This window comes from Hyperolius riggenbachi, chromosome 12 (assembly GCF_040937935.1).
Source record: "Hyperolius riggenbachi isolate aHypRig1 chromosome 12, aHypRig1.pri, whole genome shotgun sequence".
Lineage (NCBI taxonomy): Eukaryota > Metazoa > Chordata > Amphibia > Anura > Hyperoliidae > Hyperolius > Hyperolius riggenbachi.
The window spans coordinates 218,137,841-218,155,386 of NC_090657.1; the positions used below are offsets into that span (position 1 = coordinate 218,137,841).

At 47.6% G+C, this 17,546-nt stretch overlaps 1 protein-coding gene across 6 annotated transcripts in view; it reads left to right on the forward strand.

Annotated features, from left to right (window-relative positions):
- The window catches only part of MYH10 (myosin heavy chain 10), a 242,765-nt gene that overhangs the window by 136,760 nt on the left and 88,459 nt on the right, over positions 1–17,546 (forward strand). For all 6 annotated transcript variants that reach the window (XM_068262757.1, XM_068262758.1, XM_068262759.1 and 3 more), the window contains 2 exons: positions 2,957–3,049; positions 8,718–8,781. In XM_068262757.1, the coding sequence (XP_068118858.1) occupies positions 2,957–3,049; positions 8,718–8,781 (157 nt within the window). The remainder of the gene's footprint in view (positions 1–2,956; positions 3,050–8,717; positions 8,782–17,546) is intronic.

Genomic DNA, 17,546 nt, shown 5'->3' on the forward strand with positions numbered 1-17,546 from the left:
TATGTTTATTTTGGTGCATCTGTTTTGAATGCAAGTTGTGTACCCTGCCTATAATTAGGCTTTGCACACCTATGCTGGTACTCCTTCAGATGCAGCCTGGTTTGGGAAGCGCCGCCACCTCTCCCCTGCTGTATAAAAAAATTGACCTCACTATACGGTAAGTTTACCTTTCCATGCGGTAGCAGCCTTAGTGAGTTGACAGTTCACAAGATGTTTGGTAAAATCAGCTGTTTTCTGCTTTACCGCATGCAATAAGGCCCCATTCTCACTCTGGCGCTTTCAGCTCGCCTTTTGCACTTTGCTGACCGCCAGCGATCCCATGGGATTACGCACACTGCGGCAGTTTGGGCTGGAATGCGATTTCCAATGAAGGCAACATTTTCCTGGCAATTCCGTTGATTCTCATTCCCTGGAATGACGGTCGCAAAACGCAATTGCGTAAAAATAGCCATGTGATCGCAATTTGCGGTTCTGAGTGAGAAGGGGGTCTAACGCTTTGTGAATTGAAGCCAAAGTATTTTAAAGAGAACCCGAGGTGGGGTTCTGACAATGCTATCCACATACAGAAGCTGAGTCTGCCTATACTGCCCAGCCTCTGTTGCTATCCAGAGCCCCCCTAAGCCCCCCCTGCGCTCTATCCCCCATAAATCACAGCCTCGCTGTGGACATGCAGCGTGTCGCAGCGAGCAGTGTTTACCTCTGTAGTGTAACTTTCTCTGCTCCCCCCGCCTCCTGCATAGCTCCGGTCCCTGCCCGCGTCCCTTCCCTCCCCGCTGAGGGAACGGACGTGGGTGGGGACTGGAGCTATGCAGGAGGCGGGGGGAGTGCCGAGTCTGACAGTACAAAGGTAAACGGCTGTGATTTATGGGGTATAGCAGAGCGCGCAGGTGGGGGGGGGGCTTAGGGGGGATCTGGATAGCAACAGAGGCTGGGCAGTATATGCAGACCCAGCCTCTGTGTGCTTTTAGCATTGTTAAAACCCCACCTCGGGTTCTCTTTAAGGACTTTATGCTGCTGCTTTTATGTGATTAACCCCCCCCCCCTTCCCCCACCCCTTTCCCTTACTAAAAAAAAAAAAAACATATGAACTCAACTGTACATAGGAACTCATTACATTTACTGCTGGGATTTAGCCGATTTGTAGATGAAGCCTATAGACAGCATGTTATATCTAGTAATGGCGAATAAGATGACTAAACGTCCAACTTGCATCAAATCCTATACAGTTTGGAGTTGGACCAATGCAGTGCACTTACTGCCAGTTTTGGTTGTCACGGTTCCATGCTCCTTACCGTTTTGCATTTAATGTGCATGCAAGGAATTCTTATTATCTCGTGTGCAGTTGGTACAATTTAGTCTTCCTAAAGCAGAAGGTATGGGAAAGCATTGATCTTCACATGAGCCAGAAATATCCCCCATAATTCACTACTTCAATACAGTCCGTGAATGGGGAAAGGCCACTGCAGTATAGTCTGTGAATGGGGAAAGGCCACTGCAGTACAGTCTGTGAATGGGGGAAAGGCCACTGCAGTACAGTCTGTGAATGGGGGAAAGGCCACTGCAGTACAGTCTGTGAATGGGGAAAGGCCACTGCAGTATAGTCTGTGACTGGGGAAAGGCCACTGCAGTATAGTCTGTGACTGGGGAAAGGCCACTGCAGTATAGTCTGTGACTGGGGAAAGGCCACTGCAGTACAGTCTGTGAATGGGAAAAGGCCACTGCAGTACAGTCTGTGACTGGGGAAAGGCTACTGCAGTATAGTCTGTGAATGGGGAAAGGCCACTGCAGTATAGTCTGTGAATGGGGGAAAGGCCACTGCAGTGTAGTCTGTGAATGGGGAAAGGCCACTGCAGTACAGTCTGTGAATGGGGGAAAGGTCACTGCAGTACAGTCTGTGAATGGGGAAAGGCCACTGCAGTACAGTCTGTGAATGGGGAAAGGCCACTGCAGTATAGTCTGTGAATGCGGAAAGGCCACTGCAGTACAGTCCGTGAATGGGGAAAGGCCACTGCAGTACAGTCCGTGAATGGGAAAGGCCACTGCAGTATAGTCTGTGAATGGGGAAAGGCCATTGCAGTATAGTCTGTGAATGGGGAAAGGCCACTGCAGTACAGTCTGTGAATGGGGAAAGGCCACTGCAGTACAGTCTGTGAATGGGGAAAGGCCACTGCAGTACAGTCTGTGAATGGGGCAAGGCCACTGCAGTACAGTCTGTGAATGGGGCAAGGCCACTGCAGTACTGTCCGTGAATGGGGAAAGGCCACTGCAGTACAGTCTGTGAATGGGGAAAGGCCACTGCAGTACAGTCCGTGAATGGGGAAAGGCCACTGCAGTACAGTCCGTGAATGGGGAAAGGCCACTGCAGTACAGTCCGTGAATGGGGAAAGGCCACTGCAGTACAGTCCGTGAATGGGGAAAGGCCACTGCAATACAGTCCGTGAATGGGGAAAGGCCACTGCAGTACAGTCCGTGAATGGGGAAAGGCCACTGCAGTACAGTCCGTGAATGGGGAAAGGCCACTGCAGTACAGTCCGTGAATGGGGAAAGGCCACTGCAGTACAGTCCGTGAATGGGGAAAGGCCACTGCAGTACAGTCCGTGAATGGGGAAAGGCCACTGCAGTACAGTCCGTGAATGGGGAAAGGCCACTGCAGTATAGTCTGTGAATGGGGAAAGGCCACTGCAGTACAGTCCGTGAATTGGGGAAGGGCCCATGCAGTACAGTCTGTGAATGGGAAAAGGTGGGGTTTATCTTTAGGATCCTATTGGACCTTTGCATAAGCCCCTGTGGTTTTTGTTCTCAGTTACATACTTGGGTTCCCTGTATTGTCTCTGCAGCGAGTACAAGCTCTTTGGCCCGCGGAGTTCCAGCAGTAGACTGACCTCTTAGGTTGGCCAATCAGATTCACCCAATGTGATATGCCCACCCTATTTATTGTGTGTGTTTCGGTCCACAGGGCGAGTTGGAACGACAGCTGCTGCAAGCAAACCCCATCCTAGAATCCTTCGGAAACGCCAAGACCGTAAAGAATGACAACTCCTCCCGCTTCGTAAGTGGATGAACCTCGCTATATCAGTAATAGTGTATAAGATGCCGGCGCATTCAGTGACTGTAGTGTTATCTTTAAACACAAAAGGATGCCTGAGGAAAACTGCTTTTAGACCTGACAAAAAACAGGATGTGTGTGAAGGTCCATTTATTTCAATCCATAATATGGCATTTCAGTAGTACAAAGGCTGTTTTATCAGCACAGGAACACACAGAGCCCTTCATTGGGCATAAGATTTTCACAGACAGCCCTGTATTTTCCCTGTTGCCTTGGAAGCTGAACAGTACAGGGATGTTGAGCCAAGCAGTAGTCCCGCCCACAGGGCCTGCTGTCAACTCCTTCTGCAGAGCTGTTTCAGGTAAGGCAACCATATATGTAAGGGCGGTTTTCAGCTGCAGAAGCTTCATCCACTTCAGAAAAGTGGATATTTGGGCATTCTGCTTACTTGTTTCTGGCTTAATTGAAGCCAGCATTTGCTGGTGTATGAGAGAGATACCCATATGGCAGATAATGCAGGCCACACAGGCTTCAGTTATGTAAATACAGTTTGATGTATGGGCACCTTAAGTGCTTTAGAATATAAAGAAAACCCGGAGAATCCTCCATGAGCAAATGGACTCCTTTAAAGAGATCCTGTAAGAATAAAAAGAGCCCCTGGGAATACTTAACTCGGGAGGGGGGAAGTCTCTGCATCCTAATGAGGCTTCCCCCGTTTTCCTGTTTAGCCCCGATCCAGCGCTGGCACCCCCACAAAATCCTCCAACATGCTTGTCAGTGGTTGCACACAGGCACTGTAGCGCCTGCAGCATGTCGCGATGTTTACCGAACGGATCCACAGCAGGTGCGAGATGCCTGTGCAGTAGAGCAGACCCGATCGGGCTCCGCCTTTTTCCCCAGAGCCCGAGGGGGACGATGGTACTGCGTCTGTGCTAGATCCCAAAGGTAAATGTAGCCATCGGCTGCCCAGGGGTCCTAGCGCTGGATCCATGCTGCACAGAATGATGGGGGAATACTCATTAGGATCCAGAGGCATCCCCCTCCCAAGGTAAGTACTCCCCAGGGACTTTTTTTTTCCTTAAAGGTTCTCCTTAAAGCTGTGTACCCACCTCACGATTTTCCCGATGATCAATGAGTGCCGAACGGTCGTCTCCGCGATATCACAACGTGGGTATAGTCACACAAACACGCGAACTTCGCTTAGCGTCGCACTAACGACCGTCACGGCAGATCAGATGGCGGAGTTTCCTGACCACTCCCACACAAAGTACCAGGATCGTTTGAAGTCTCATTCACTCCCGAGGTGTAGCGTCGCGTGACGTCGGGCATGCAGGTACTTGACGACCGTCGTCAGGCAGGGCAGGTCAGGTCGGCAGGAAGAAGCGTCACTTGACGACCGTCGTCAAGGGGATGTCGCAGGACCCGTCGGGTAGTGAGTACCGGGCTTAAAGGGACGCTATGGCAAAAAAAATGTTAAAATTTACAATATGTGCAAACATAGACAAATAAGAAGTACGTTTCTTCCAGAGTAAAATGAGCCATAAATTACTTTTCTCCTATGTTGCTGTCACTTACAGTAGGTACGGTAGTAGAAATCTGATAGAAGTGACAGGTTTTGGACTAGTCCATCTCCTCATGGGGGATTCTCAGCAAGGCTTTTATTCTTTATAAAGATATTGCCTAAGGCCCCGTTCACACTGCACGCGTTTCCAGCCGCGTTTTGGAAACGCGTGCAGGTGGCCGACACGCACGACATCAGACATTGCATAGTGAACTGTGCGGTCCGGGAACGCATGCTGCACGCATTTTTTGTAAAAACACGTGGCTTTCCCATTCACTTTTCAGTGATGGGATCAGCCACGCAACGCACACAAACGCGGATGGCGTGCGTTCGTACGCGTTGAGTTCCGCACGCATGGCCATCCGCGTTTGTGATGTGAACGGGGCCTAAGAAGGATTTAAACAATGATGCTGGCCAGCTTCCCTGCTTGCTACAGTTTTTTGGCAGTTGGAGATAGCAACTGCCATTCACTATGTTCTTCTGAAAATAAATAAATCCCTGAGAACCCCCCATGAAGAGATAGGCTAGTCCAAAACCTGTCGCTTCTGTCTTCTACTACCTACTGTAAGTGACAGCAACATAGGAGAAAAGTAATTTATGGCTCATTTTACTCTGGAAAAAAAAGTGCTTCTTATTTATTTGCTCATATTTTACAATTTTTCATCATAGTGCCCCTTTACGTTTCGCCAGGGATGGGATGGGCTATCGGTAAGTTGTTTCTGTAGGAGTGGGGTAATTATTCATTAGCTTTCCCCAGACATTAGCTGGTCTGGCAGGAAGGGTTAATGTCCGCTGGTTGTCTGTCAGTTGGTGTAATATTGCACAGCAGGTGTCTGGTTTCCTGCAGGTAATCCCCGGGGCAGGCAGTGAGCGAGCGCTGGGCTTGTCCTGAAAGCACCTGATTAGAGTCAGGCAGCTCAGAATAGCAGCTGAGCCTGCGCAGTGCGTCCGTGACACGAGCTGTGCAGGCTCTGGAGGGATTTGTGTCCCCGAGCATAGAGAGGACAGCCTGGCGCTCATGCGCTATTCAGGGGAGATGCAGCAATGACTGCTCTACTTATCTGCCTGCCATTCATTTATCTGCAGGCTTACTTAGAGGTATAAATACACAGCGGCAGTCCTCACGTCTGCCGACCGCGATTAGCGCATTAGTCATGAAGTATCCCGGGATCCCGTGACTGTTATTTAAGTATTTATATAGCGCTGGCATATTACGCAGCGCTGTACAGAGTATATTGTCTTGTCACTAACTGTCCCTCAGAGAGGCACATATTCTAATCCCTACCATGTCTATATCATGCAGTGTATATGTCGTAGTCCAGGGCCAATTTTAAGGGGAAGGCAATTAACTTATCTGTATATTTTTGGGATGTGGGAGGATACCGGAGTGCCTGGAGGAAACCCACGCAGACACGGGGAGAACATACAAACTCCTTGCAGATGTTGACCTGGGTGGGATTTGAACCGGGAACCCAGCGCTGCAAAGCGAGAGCGCTAACAACTACGCCACTGTGCTGCCCTGTTATAGAGTGTGCTACAATGAATGTCTTCTTCCTGTCCAAGTTCCAACCTGAGCTGACCACAGAAAATGACACTATGAAAGTCTAAAGCCTGCTACACACATGCAATTTCGATTGGCCGATGATTGGTCAGCTTTAGCAGTTCCATGTAGTACAAGAGCTTACCCACACAATCTGTTCATAGTGTTCAGGATTTGTTGGCCCTCCTTACTACAGGGAGGTGGAAAATTGCTCAGTGATTGGCCAATCAAAATTGGATGTGTATTTGCACCTCAGGGCAGAGTTCACCCATTAGCAGCTTGAGGGCTTTTTCACAGTGGGATGTTGCGGAGCTGCGTTATAAACTCTTATAACGCAGCTTACTGCACTGCAATGATAATCCTATGGGGCGCTCACAGCACGAAGTTAGCATCACATTGTGATGTTTAGCGTTATGGTAACACACTGCTGCAGTGTGGTGCCTCTGAACCATACATGTCACTGTTGTTATGGGTGGGGAAGGGAGTGCTGGAGGGAAGTGTCACTGTTATGGGAGGGACAGGGCATGTTGGAGGGAAGTGTCACTGTTATGGGAGGGGCAGGGAGTGTTGGAGGGAAGTGTCACTGTTATGGGAGGGGCAGGGAGTGTTGGAGGGAAGTGTCACTGTTATGGGAGGGGCAGGGAGTGTTGGAGGGAAGTTTCACTGTTATGGGAGGGGCAGGGAGTGCTGGAGGGAAGTGTCACTGTTATGGGAGGGGCAGGGAGTGCTGGAGGGACGTGTCACTTTTATGGGAGGGACAGGGAGTGCTGGAGGGAAGTGTCACTGTTATGGGAGGGGCAGGGAATGTTGGAGGGAAGTGTCACTGTTATGGGAGGGGCAGGGAGTGCTGGAGGGTAGTGTTACTGTTATGGGAGGGGCAGGGAGTGCTGGAGGGAAGTGTCACTGTTATGGGAGGGACAGGGAGTGCTGGAGGGAAGTGTCACTGTTATGGGAGGGGCAGGGAGTGCTGGAGGGAAGTGTCACTGTTATGGGAGGGGCAGGGAGTGCTGGAGGGAAGTGTCACTGTTATGGGAGGGGCAGGGAGTGCTGGAGGGAAGTGTCACTGTTATGGGAGGGGCAGGGAATGTTGGAGGGAAGTGTCACTGTTATGGGAGGGGCAGGGAGTGCTGGAGGGTAGTGTTACTGTTATGGGAGGGGCAGGGAGTGCTGGAGGGAAGTGTCACTGTTATGGGAGGGACAGGGAGTGCTGGAGGGAAGTGTCACTGTTATGGGAGGGGCAGGGAGTGCTGGAGGGAAGTGTCACTGTTATGGGAGGGACAGGGAGTGCTGGAGGGAAGTGTCACTGTTATGGGAGGGGCAGGGAGTGCTGGAGGGTAGTGTTACTGTTATGGGAGGGGCAGGGAGTGCTGGAGGGAAGTGTCACTGTTATGGGAGGGACAGGGAGTGCTGGAGGGAAGTGTCACTGTTATGGGAGGGGCAGGGAGTGCTAAAGGGAAGTGTCACTGTTATGCTAGGGACAGGGAGTGCTGGAGGGAAGTGTCACTGTTATGGGAGGGGCAGGGAGTGCTGGAGGGAAGTGTCACTGTTATGGGAGGGGCAGGGAGTGTTGGAGGGTAGTGTCACTGTTATGGGAGGGGCAGGGAGTGCTGGAGGGAAGTGTCACTGTTATGGGAGGGACAGGGAGTGCTGGAGGGAAGTGTCACTGTTATGGGAGGGGCAGGGAGTGCTGGAGGGAAGTGTCACTGTTATAGGAGGGGCAGGGAGTGCTGGAGGGTAGTGTTACTGTTATGGGAGGGGCAGGGAGTGCTGGAGGGAAGTGTCACTGTTATGGGAGGGGCAGGGTGTGCTGGAGGGAAGTGTCACTGTTATGGGAGGGGCAGGGAGTGTTGGAGGGAAGTGTCACTGTTATGGGAGGGGCAGGGAGTGCTGGAGGGTAGTGTTACTGTTATGGGAGGGGCAGGGAGTGCTGGAGGGTAGTGTTACTGTTATGGGAGGGGCAGGGAGTGCTGGAGGGAAGTGTCACTGTTATGGGAGGGGCAGGGAGTGCTGGAGGGAAGTGTCACTGTTATGGGAGGGCAGGGAGTGCTGGAGGGAAGTGTCACTGTTATGGGAGGGGCAGGGAGTGCTGGAGGGAAGTGTCACTGTTATGGGAGGGGCAGGGAGTGCTGGAGGGAAGTGTCACTGTTACGGCAGGGGCGGGGAGTGCTGGAGGGAAGTGTCACTGTTACGGGAGGGGCGGGGAGTGCTGGAGGGAAGTGTCACTGTTACGGGAGGGGCGGGGAGTGCTGGAGGGAAGTGTCACTGTTACGGGAGGGGCGGGGAGTGCTGGAGGGAAGTGTCACTGTTACGGGAGGGGCGGGGAGTGCTGGAGGGAAGTGTCACTGTTATGGGAGGGGCAGGGAGTGCTGGAGGGTAGTGTCACTTTTATGGGAGGGACAATGACATGGACCATGATTAGTAAGTCCTGACATTGGAATCTCAGTGAGATAGAAAGGAATGGTGGCTACACTGGTCATAACAACGTTCCAAAAACTGAAGTACTGGTCTGGAACCTTTGAAATGTAATTCTCCTAAGTGCGACTGCACCTTTTTCTCTATTTCTCTTACAGGGGAAGTTCATCCGCATTAACTTTGATGTGACTGGTTACATCGTCGGGGCCAACATCGAAACCTGTATCCTTTGTGCCTGCAGTGTGGTGTGCGCAGCTCGGTGTGCTGCTGTGCGCAGAGCCTGCCAGCCCCGAGGAATGCAGGAAATGCCAATGGGGAACGCAGGCAGCTTTCAGCCATTGGATAAACTGGTTTCCTGTTCTCCAGCTTTTGTTTAAACATGCGGCTGCCAAATCGGGTTCACGGTCCATATCTGTGCAGATGCGAACCTTTCCTCCTGTGTCAGTCCCTCCGGGCCCCCCGTAATGTGGAGATATGAACCTTTCCTCCTGTGTCAGCCCCTCTGGACCCCCTGTAATTTGGAGATATGAACCTTTCCTCCTGTGTCAGCCCCTCTGAACCCCCCGTAATGTGGAGATGTGAACCTTTCCTCCTGTGTCAGCCCCTCCGGTCCCCCCGTAATGTGGAGATGTGAACCTTTCCTCCTGTGTCAGCCTCTCCGGTCCCCCTGTAATGTGGAGATATGAACCTTTCCTCCTGTGTCAGTCCCTCCGGTCCCCCGTAATGTGAAGATGTGAACCTTCCCTCCTGTGTCAGCCTCTCCAGTCTCCCCGTAATGTGGAGATGTGAACCTTTCCTCCTGTGTCAGCCCCTCCGGTCCCCTCGTAATGTGGAGATGTGAACCTTTCCTCCTGTGTCAGTCCCTCCAGTCCCCCTTAATGTGGAGATGTGAACCTTTCCTCCTGTGTCAGTCCCTCCAGTCCCCCCGTAATGTGGAGATGTGAACCTTTCCACCTGTGTCAGTCCCTCCAGTCCCCCCGTAATGTGGAGATATGAACCTTTCCTCCTGTGTCAGCCCCTCCAGTCCCCCCGTAATGTGGAAATATGAACCTTTCCTCCTGTGTCAGCCCCTCCGGTCCCCCCGTAATGTGGAGATGCAAACCTTTCCTCCTGTGTCAGCCCCTCTGGTCCCCTCATAATGTGAAGATGTGAACCTTTCCTCCTGTGTCAGCCCCTCCGGTCCCCCCGTAATGTGGAGATATGAACCTTTCCTCCTGTGTCAGCCCCTCCGGTCCCCCCGTAATGTGGCGATGTGAACCTTTCCTCCTGTGTCAGCCCCTCCGGTCCCCCTGTAATGTGGAAATATGAACCTTTCCTCCTGTGTCAGCCCCTCTGGTCCCCCCGTAATGTGGAGATGCAAACCTTTCCTCCTGTGTCAGCCCCTCTGGTCCCCTCATAATGTGAAGATGTGAACCTTTCCTCCTGTGTCAGCCCCTCTGGTCCCCCCGTAATGTGGAGATGTGAACCTTTCCACCTGTGTCAGTCCCTCCAGTCCCCCCGTAATGTGGAGATATGAACCTTTCCTCCTGTGTCAGCCCCTCCAGTCCCCCCGTAATGTGGAAATATGAACCTTTCCTCCTGTGTCAGCCCCTCTGGTCCCCCCGTAATGTGGAGATGCAAACCTTTCCTCCTGTGTCAGCCCCTCTGGTCCCCTCATAATGTGAAGATGTGAACCTTTCCTCCTGTGTCAGCCCCTCCGGTCCCCCCGTAATGTGGAGATGTGAACCTTTCCTCCTGTGTCAGCCCCTCCGGTCCCCCTGTAATGTGGAGATATTAACCTTTCCTCCTGTGTCAGCCCCTCCGGTCCCCCGTAATGTGGAGATGTGAACCTTTCCTCCTGTGTCAGCCCCTCCGGTCCCCTCATAATGTGGAGATGTGAACCTTTCCTCCTGTGTCAGCCCCTCCGGTACCCCCGTAATGTGGAGATATGAACCTTTCCTCCTGGGTCAGCCCCTCCGGTCCCCCTGTAATGTGGAAATGTGAACCTTTCCTCCTGTGTCAGCCCCTCTGGTCCCCCCGTAATGTGGAGATCTGAACCTTTCCTCCTGTGTCAGCCCCTCCGGTCCCCCTGTAATGTGGAGATGTGAACCTTTCCTCCTGTGTCAGCCCCTCCGGTCCCCCTGTAATGTGGAGATATGAACCTTTCCTCCTGTGTCAGCCCCTCCGGTCCCCCTGTAATGTGGAGATGTGAACCTTTCCTCCTGTGTCAGCCCCTCCGGTCCCCCCGTAATGTGGAGATGTGAACCTTTCCTCCTGTGTCAGTCCCTCTGCTCCCCCCGTAATGCGGAGATGTGAACCTTTCCTCCTGTGTCAGCCCCTCCGGTCCCCCCGTAATGTGGAGATATGAACCTTTCCTCCTGTGTCAGTCCCTCTGCTCCCCCCGTAATGTGGAGATGTGAACCTTTCCTTCTGTGTCAGCTCTCCGGTCCCCCCGGTAATGTGGAGATGTGAACCTTTCCTCCTGTGTCAGCCCCTCCGGTCCCCCCGGTAATGTGGAGTCCTGGAACAACAGCATGGATACTGCAGATTGCATATCATAGAGCTTTATACCAAAGCATCCCACTCATAGCTGGCTGCTGTAGAAATGACTCTGAGCCGCAGCCAGCGGAATGATATTATTTCCCCGCTTTGATCTGACATCTAATTCTCTGTATGTTTTCCCTTTATCTTTCTCTCTGTCCTGCTCTCAGACTCTCTCTCTGTTGTGAGCTGAGCTCTTCCTCCCTCCTGCCATTTTAACCCAGTATTTACCTTCATCCCAATCAGTAGCTGATACCCCCTTTCCCACGAGAAATTGTTATCTTTTCTCGAATAGATCATCAGGCGTGTCTGTATGGCTGATATTGAAGTGAAACTCCTCCCACAGTTTGATGTCATGGCCATGATCGTGACCGTTTCCAGTCTGCAAACCTTGTTGCATTGTGGGAGAGAACGATTGTTTCCAACTGCCAAGCAAGCAATATCTCCCTCTGTCCATAGAACTTTCAGTAATGAACGTTCCGTACAGATCACCTGGCAGAACTAAAGAGGTCACCACCCGTAATACATTTCAGAATGTAAATCAGGGAGAGGAAAGATTTTGCAATGGGCAAACATTGACTAAATATTCTGTAAATAAATATTGTAAACCATAAGCAATTTAATTCATATGTCATTTTCACTACAGTTCCTCTTTAGCTCTCTTTAGATGACTTTTGCTATCTCATATATTTGCTTTCATGGTGTCTCTCACTCACTCTTTTTCATATTTTTTCCCCTCTTAAGGTGCCCATACACTCGTCAGATTGGCAGCAGATAGATAAGAAATGCATCTGATGATCTATCTGATGCGTTTTTAGAACATTTTTTACCAGGATAGAATTCCAATAGATTTCAGTTTGAAATCTATTGAAATTCGATCTGATGGCATTTTTTTGCCATCAGATTTCCATTAAGGCCAATGCAAACTGATAAGCAATCTCATCAGATCGACCTAAATTTTCCACCCAGCCAGTTCGATGGAAATCCATCGAAATCGATCAAAATCGGCCATCGATCGGTCGATTGGCCAACCGATTTTCAAACGATCGATCGATCGGGATCGATCGGTCGGCCAGAAAATCGGCTGAGTGTATGGGCCCCTCTTATGGGTGCTAAGTCTTATCTCTTTTTCTAGATGTGTTTCTCTCTTGTTCTCGTACTTTCTTGTTGTCCTGTGCGTCTCTGCCTCGCACTTTCTCTCTCTGTGTCTGTCCCTTTCATGCTCTCTCTTCCTCCCTGTCTTGTACTCTCTCTTTCATTGCCTCTCTCTCTCTCTCTCTCTCTCTCTCTCTCTCTCTCTCACACTCTTTAGTGCATTGTTTTCTTTTGTGCGCTCTCTTTCATACTCTTGCGCTCCCTTCTGCCTCTCTGTCTTGCTGTCTGTCTTTCTTTGATTTATGCTACATCAAAAAATGGAAACAAGCACCACTAATGAGATAATTGTAATAGTAACAATACATGAGGTCTAGGCGTGCTAATAGCTAAATAGTCACATTAAACTCAAAAGAAGAAAGTAGCTGTAAAAGCACCACACTGGACCAAAATGTAGAAATATATCAAAAAGGTACATCTTTATTTCAACATCATGAGGATAATAAAAACATTAAAAACAAGACCATGGGTCTGGGGTCCCCAAATAAATTATATAAATATGTGTAGATATTACCCTAGCACTGTAAATAAGTGACAAAAATAATAACAACACTGCAGTGCTAGGTGCAAACACATACAACTCTCAAGAATGCACAAAAATGGAAAAAATCAATGAAAATAAATGAAAATCTATGCTCCAAAATGCATATAATTATATAATGGCATAAGTAATTGATCAAACACAAAGTGCAAAAAATGTGGTTACCAAGTGTAGTATTCCATATAAAGTGACACGTGCAAAAAGTCAGTAATCAAAATAAGAACCTCTGTGCAAATGGCAACAACAATGTATTGAATGGTCAATACAGTAATGGATGCAAAAAATGTGCAAATAGGCAAAATGGAGCGTAGGATATGGGGTCCCCTCAAAACTCTCTTTTGTGCCACATCTATGTGAGTATCTGCTTATCCCTTCATATCCTACGCTCCATTTTGCCTATTTGCACATTTTTTGCATCCATTACTGTATTGACCATTCAATACATTGTTGTTGCCATTTGCACAGAGGTTCTTATTTTGATTACTGACTTTTTGCACGTGTCACTTTATATGGAATACTACACTTGGTAACCACATTTTTTGCACTTTGTGTTTGATCAATTACTTATGCCATTATATAATTATATGCATTTTGGAGCATAGATTTTCATTTATTTTCATTGATTTTTTCCATTTTTGTGCATTCTTGAGAGTTGTATGTGTTTGCACCTAGCACTGCAGTGTTGTTATTATTTTTGTCACTTATTTACAGTGCTAGGGTAATATCTACACATATTTATATAATTTATTTGGGGACCCCAGACCCATGGTCTTGTTTTTAATGTTTTTATTATCCTCATGATGTTGAAATAAAGATGTACCTTTTTGATATATTTCTACATTTTGGTCCAGTGTGGTGCTTTTACAGCTACTTTCTTCTTTTGAGTTTAATGTTTCTTTGATTTATGTTCTGTTGTTCTCTCTCTCTCTTTCTGTCTCCCTCGCTATCTCTCTCTCTCTCCCCCCCCTCACCCAGTTGCTGTAAATGTGCATGACATGAGTTCTGTGCTAAAATAGGAAAGCTGTGGGCATGGATTGAAGGGGTGCCTGCACATTATAGACTAGTTTGTTAGCGTAGGCTTGTTAATGATTTAATAACTGGCAGTATATCTTTCCGCCGTAGTTGGAGAATCTTTAGACAGAAACCTTGGAGGATAAAGCCACGGTATGTTATAGAAACTTAATTCCCGGGTATACAAGTTGTTCCACTTGATTTTAGTGCTTTGAAACTATGAGCATTATGCTGGTTTCACGCAGTAATATTTTCCGTGCGATTTTGCGACCCGATCGTTTTTCCCGCACGATTCTGCACTCCATTTTCTTATTTTCATTCGTTTTTCTCATCTTTTTCCATTCACTGCTATGAGAAATCGAGCACAAAAACGATCGGCAGCAATATCGGACATGACGGATTTTATCGTTCGGATCCATCTAAAATCGTACTGTGTGTATTAAGCATTAAGCCTTACTAATCCCATTTCACAATCACCTGCATTCCCCCCGCACTTATTTTTTTCTGGTGTGCGGAGGGGTAAGGCGACACGTGGGGGATCTGGAAATTGTGGCAGCGATCTGGAGGGTCTGTGCCCCCTCGCTAGAGTGAGGAGACAACCTGCCATCGGGGGAGGGGTGAGGCCGGTGCCAGCTTGCATACCATAGCTCTGCCTCCTTGCATACACCCCATCGTACTGTAATTCTTGCGTTACCTGGCACTGTGTCAGCTTGGGTGACGTCACATAGGGTAACGCTATGCCTAAACCAGCAGCGTTGCCCCTCCAGTAAGCCCAAATGCACCCAGGTAATATTTATATTACGGCAGCGATCAAAAATACAATTGTTCGTTAAAATTTGTACCGTTAATCGGAACCGTAAAGGGAACCTGAGGTGAAGGGATATGGAGGCTGACATGCTTATTTCCTTTTACAAAATGCACATTACCAGGCAGTCCTGCTGATCCTCTGCCTCGAATACTTTAAGGGCTCGTTTCCACTATTGCGGTGCAGAATCGCCTGGATTCCACCGCTGATGAAATAGCATGCGGATGCGATTTTTTTTCGCGTTTTTGCCGCGAATTCGCATGCGAATTCGCATAGGTGAGGGTATATGCGAATTTAACCATGTCACTGCCTGTTTGAAGTTACATTGGTACCTATGCGAATTCGCATGAAAATTCGCATACCATAGCCGCATGCGAATTCCCTATTAAATACATTAGCGGCGATTCGCATGCATTCCACTCGCAGGCGAATTCGTTGGCTCTTTTGTGCGTTTTTTAAACGCTGAAAAAAACGCACCTCAACAACGCTACAGTGGAAACAGGCCCACCCACTTGCATTACATGTGCGAATCTGCATGCGTTGGACGCATGCAGATTCGCGATAGTGGAAACGAGCCCATAGCCATAGACCCTGAACAAGCACGCAGATAAGATGTCTATGGCAAATCTGACAAGATTAGCTGCATGCTTGTTTCAGGTGTATGATTTAGACACTACTGCAGCCAAATAGATCAGTAGGACTGCCAGGCAACTGGTATTGTTTAACCACTTAAGTCTATCTGGAGGGATATATCCATCCAGTTAGACTGTGCAGCTGCCGCTGCCTGAGGAGCTCTCCCGCTGCCTGAGGAGCGCTCCCGCTGCATTCCCATTCACCGATATAAGTCCCCCGCAGAAAAACCAACGCTTTCTAATCAGAGACCACGGTATTTCTGCAAAAAACAAAAGTTTCACAGCCTCTTTGTAGTTCCTGGTAGCGTGATCGTACGCTCCAGGACTTTTTTTGACTGTGGCCATCTTGTGGCCAAATAGTAAACTACACCCACATATGGTTTTACATTACATTACATTAATATACATTTAAAATTATCGGTTTCCCTCCCACACCAAAAATTACCCAAATACATTTTTTTATTAAAAAAAAAAAAAAAAAATGACAATTAAAAAAAATAGTTACCTAAGGGTCTGAACTTTTTAAATATACATGTCAAGAGAGTATCTTATTATATTTTTTAAAATTATAAGCTTGTAAATGGTGATGGATGCAAATTAAAAAAAAATGCACCTTTATTTCTAAATAAAATATTGGCGCCATAAATTGTGATAGGGACATAATTTAAACAATGTAATAACCGGGACAAATGTGCAAATAAAATACATGAGTTTTAGTTACGGTAGCATGTATTCATTTTAAACTATAATGGCCAAAAACTGAGAAATCATGAATTTTTTCCCATTTCTTTCTTACTCTTCCTGTTAAAATGAATTTAGAAAAAAATAATTCTTAGCAAAATGTACTACCCAAAGAAAGACTAAATGGTGGCGGAAAAAACAAGATATAGATCAGTAAATTGTGATAAGTAGCGATAAAATTATTGGAATGAAAGGGAGGTGAACGTTGCTCGGATGCATACGATTTTCGACACTGTAGGCTGAAGTGGTTAAAAGGAAATAAATATGGCAGTATCCATAGTTCTCACTCCTTGGGTTCCTTTTAAAGAACAAGTGACACCCACGCTAACCTAGAAATAAAAAACACATACAGTGGTGTGAAAAACTATTTGCCCCCTTCCTGATTTCTTATTCTTTTGCATGTTTGTCACACTTAAATGTTTCTGCTCATCAAAAACCGTTAACTATTAGTCAAAGATAACATAATTGAACACAAAATGCAGTTTTAAATGATGGTTTGTATTATTTAGTAAGAAAAAAAACTCAAAACCTACATGGCCCTGTGTGAAAAAGAAATTGCCCCCTGAACCTAATAACTGGTTGGGCCACCCTTAGCAGCAATAACTGCAATCAAGCGTTTGCGATAACTTGCAACGAGTCATTTACAGCGCTCTGGAGGAATTCTGGCCCACTCATCTTTGCAGAATTGTTGTAATTCAGCTTTATTTGAGGGTTTTCTAGCATGAGCCACCTTTTTAAGGTCATGCCACAACATCTCAATAGGATTCCGGTCAGGACTTTGACTAGGCCACTCCAAAGTCTTCATATTGTTTTTCTTCAGCCATTCAGAGGTGGATTTGCTGGTGTGTTTTGGGTCATTGTCCTGCTGCAGCACCCAAGATCGCTTCAGCTTGAGTTGACGAACACATTGTCGGCCGGCCACTCCTGGGAAGGTTCATCACTGTTCCATGTTTTTGCCATTTGTGGATAATGGCTCTCACTGTGGTTCGCTGGAGTCCCAAAGCTTTAGAAATGGCTTTATAACCTTTACCAGACTGATAGATCTCAATTACAGTACTTTTGTTCTCATTTGTTCCTGAATTTCTTTGGATCTTGACATAGCTTTTGAGGTGCTTTTGGTCTACCTCTGTGTCAGATAGCTCCTATTTAAGTGATTTCTTGATTGAAACAGGTGTGGCAGTAATCAGGCTTGGGGGTGACTACAGAAATTGAACTCAGGTGTGATAAACCACCGTTACGTTATTTTTTAACAAGGGGGGGCAATCACTTTTTCACACAGGGCCTTGTAGATTTTGAGTTTTTTTTTCTTACTAAATGATAAAAACCATCATTTAAAACTGCATTTTGTGTTCAATTATGTTATCTTTGACTAATAGTTAACGGTTTTTGATGAGCAAAAACATTTAAGTGTGACAAACATGCAAAAGAACAAGAAATCAGGAAGAGGGCAAATAGTTTTTCACACCACTGTACGTATATAAGTAGTTCAATACTAGTTCTAGTTAAATAGCAGATGTATTGCACTGTCCACGTTATGATTCCTGTGAATTTCTATAATGGAAAAGCAGATAATCATATTCTAGAA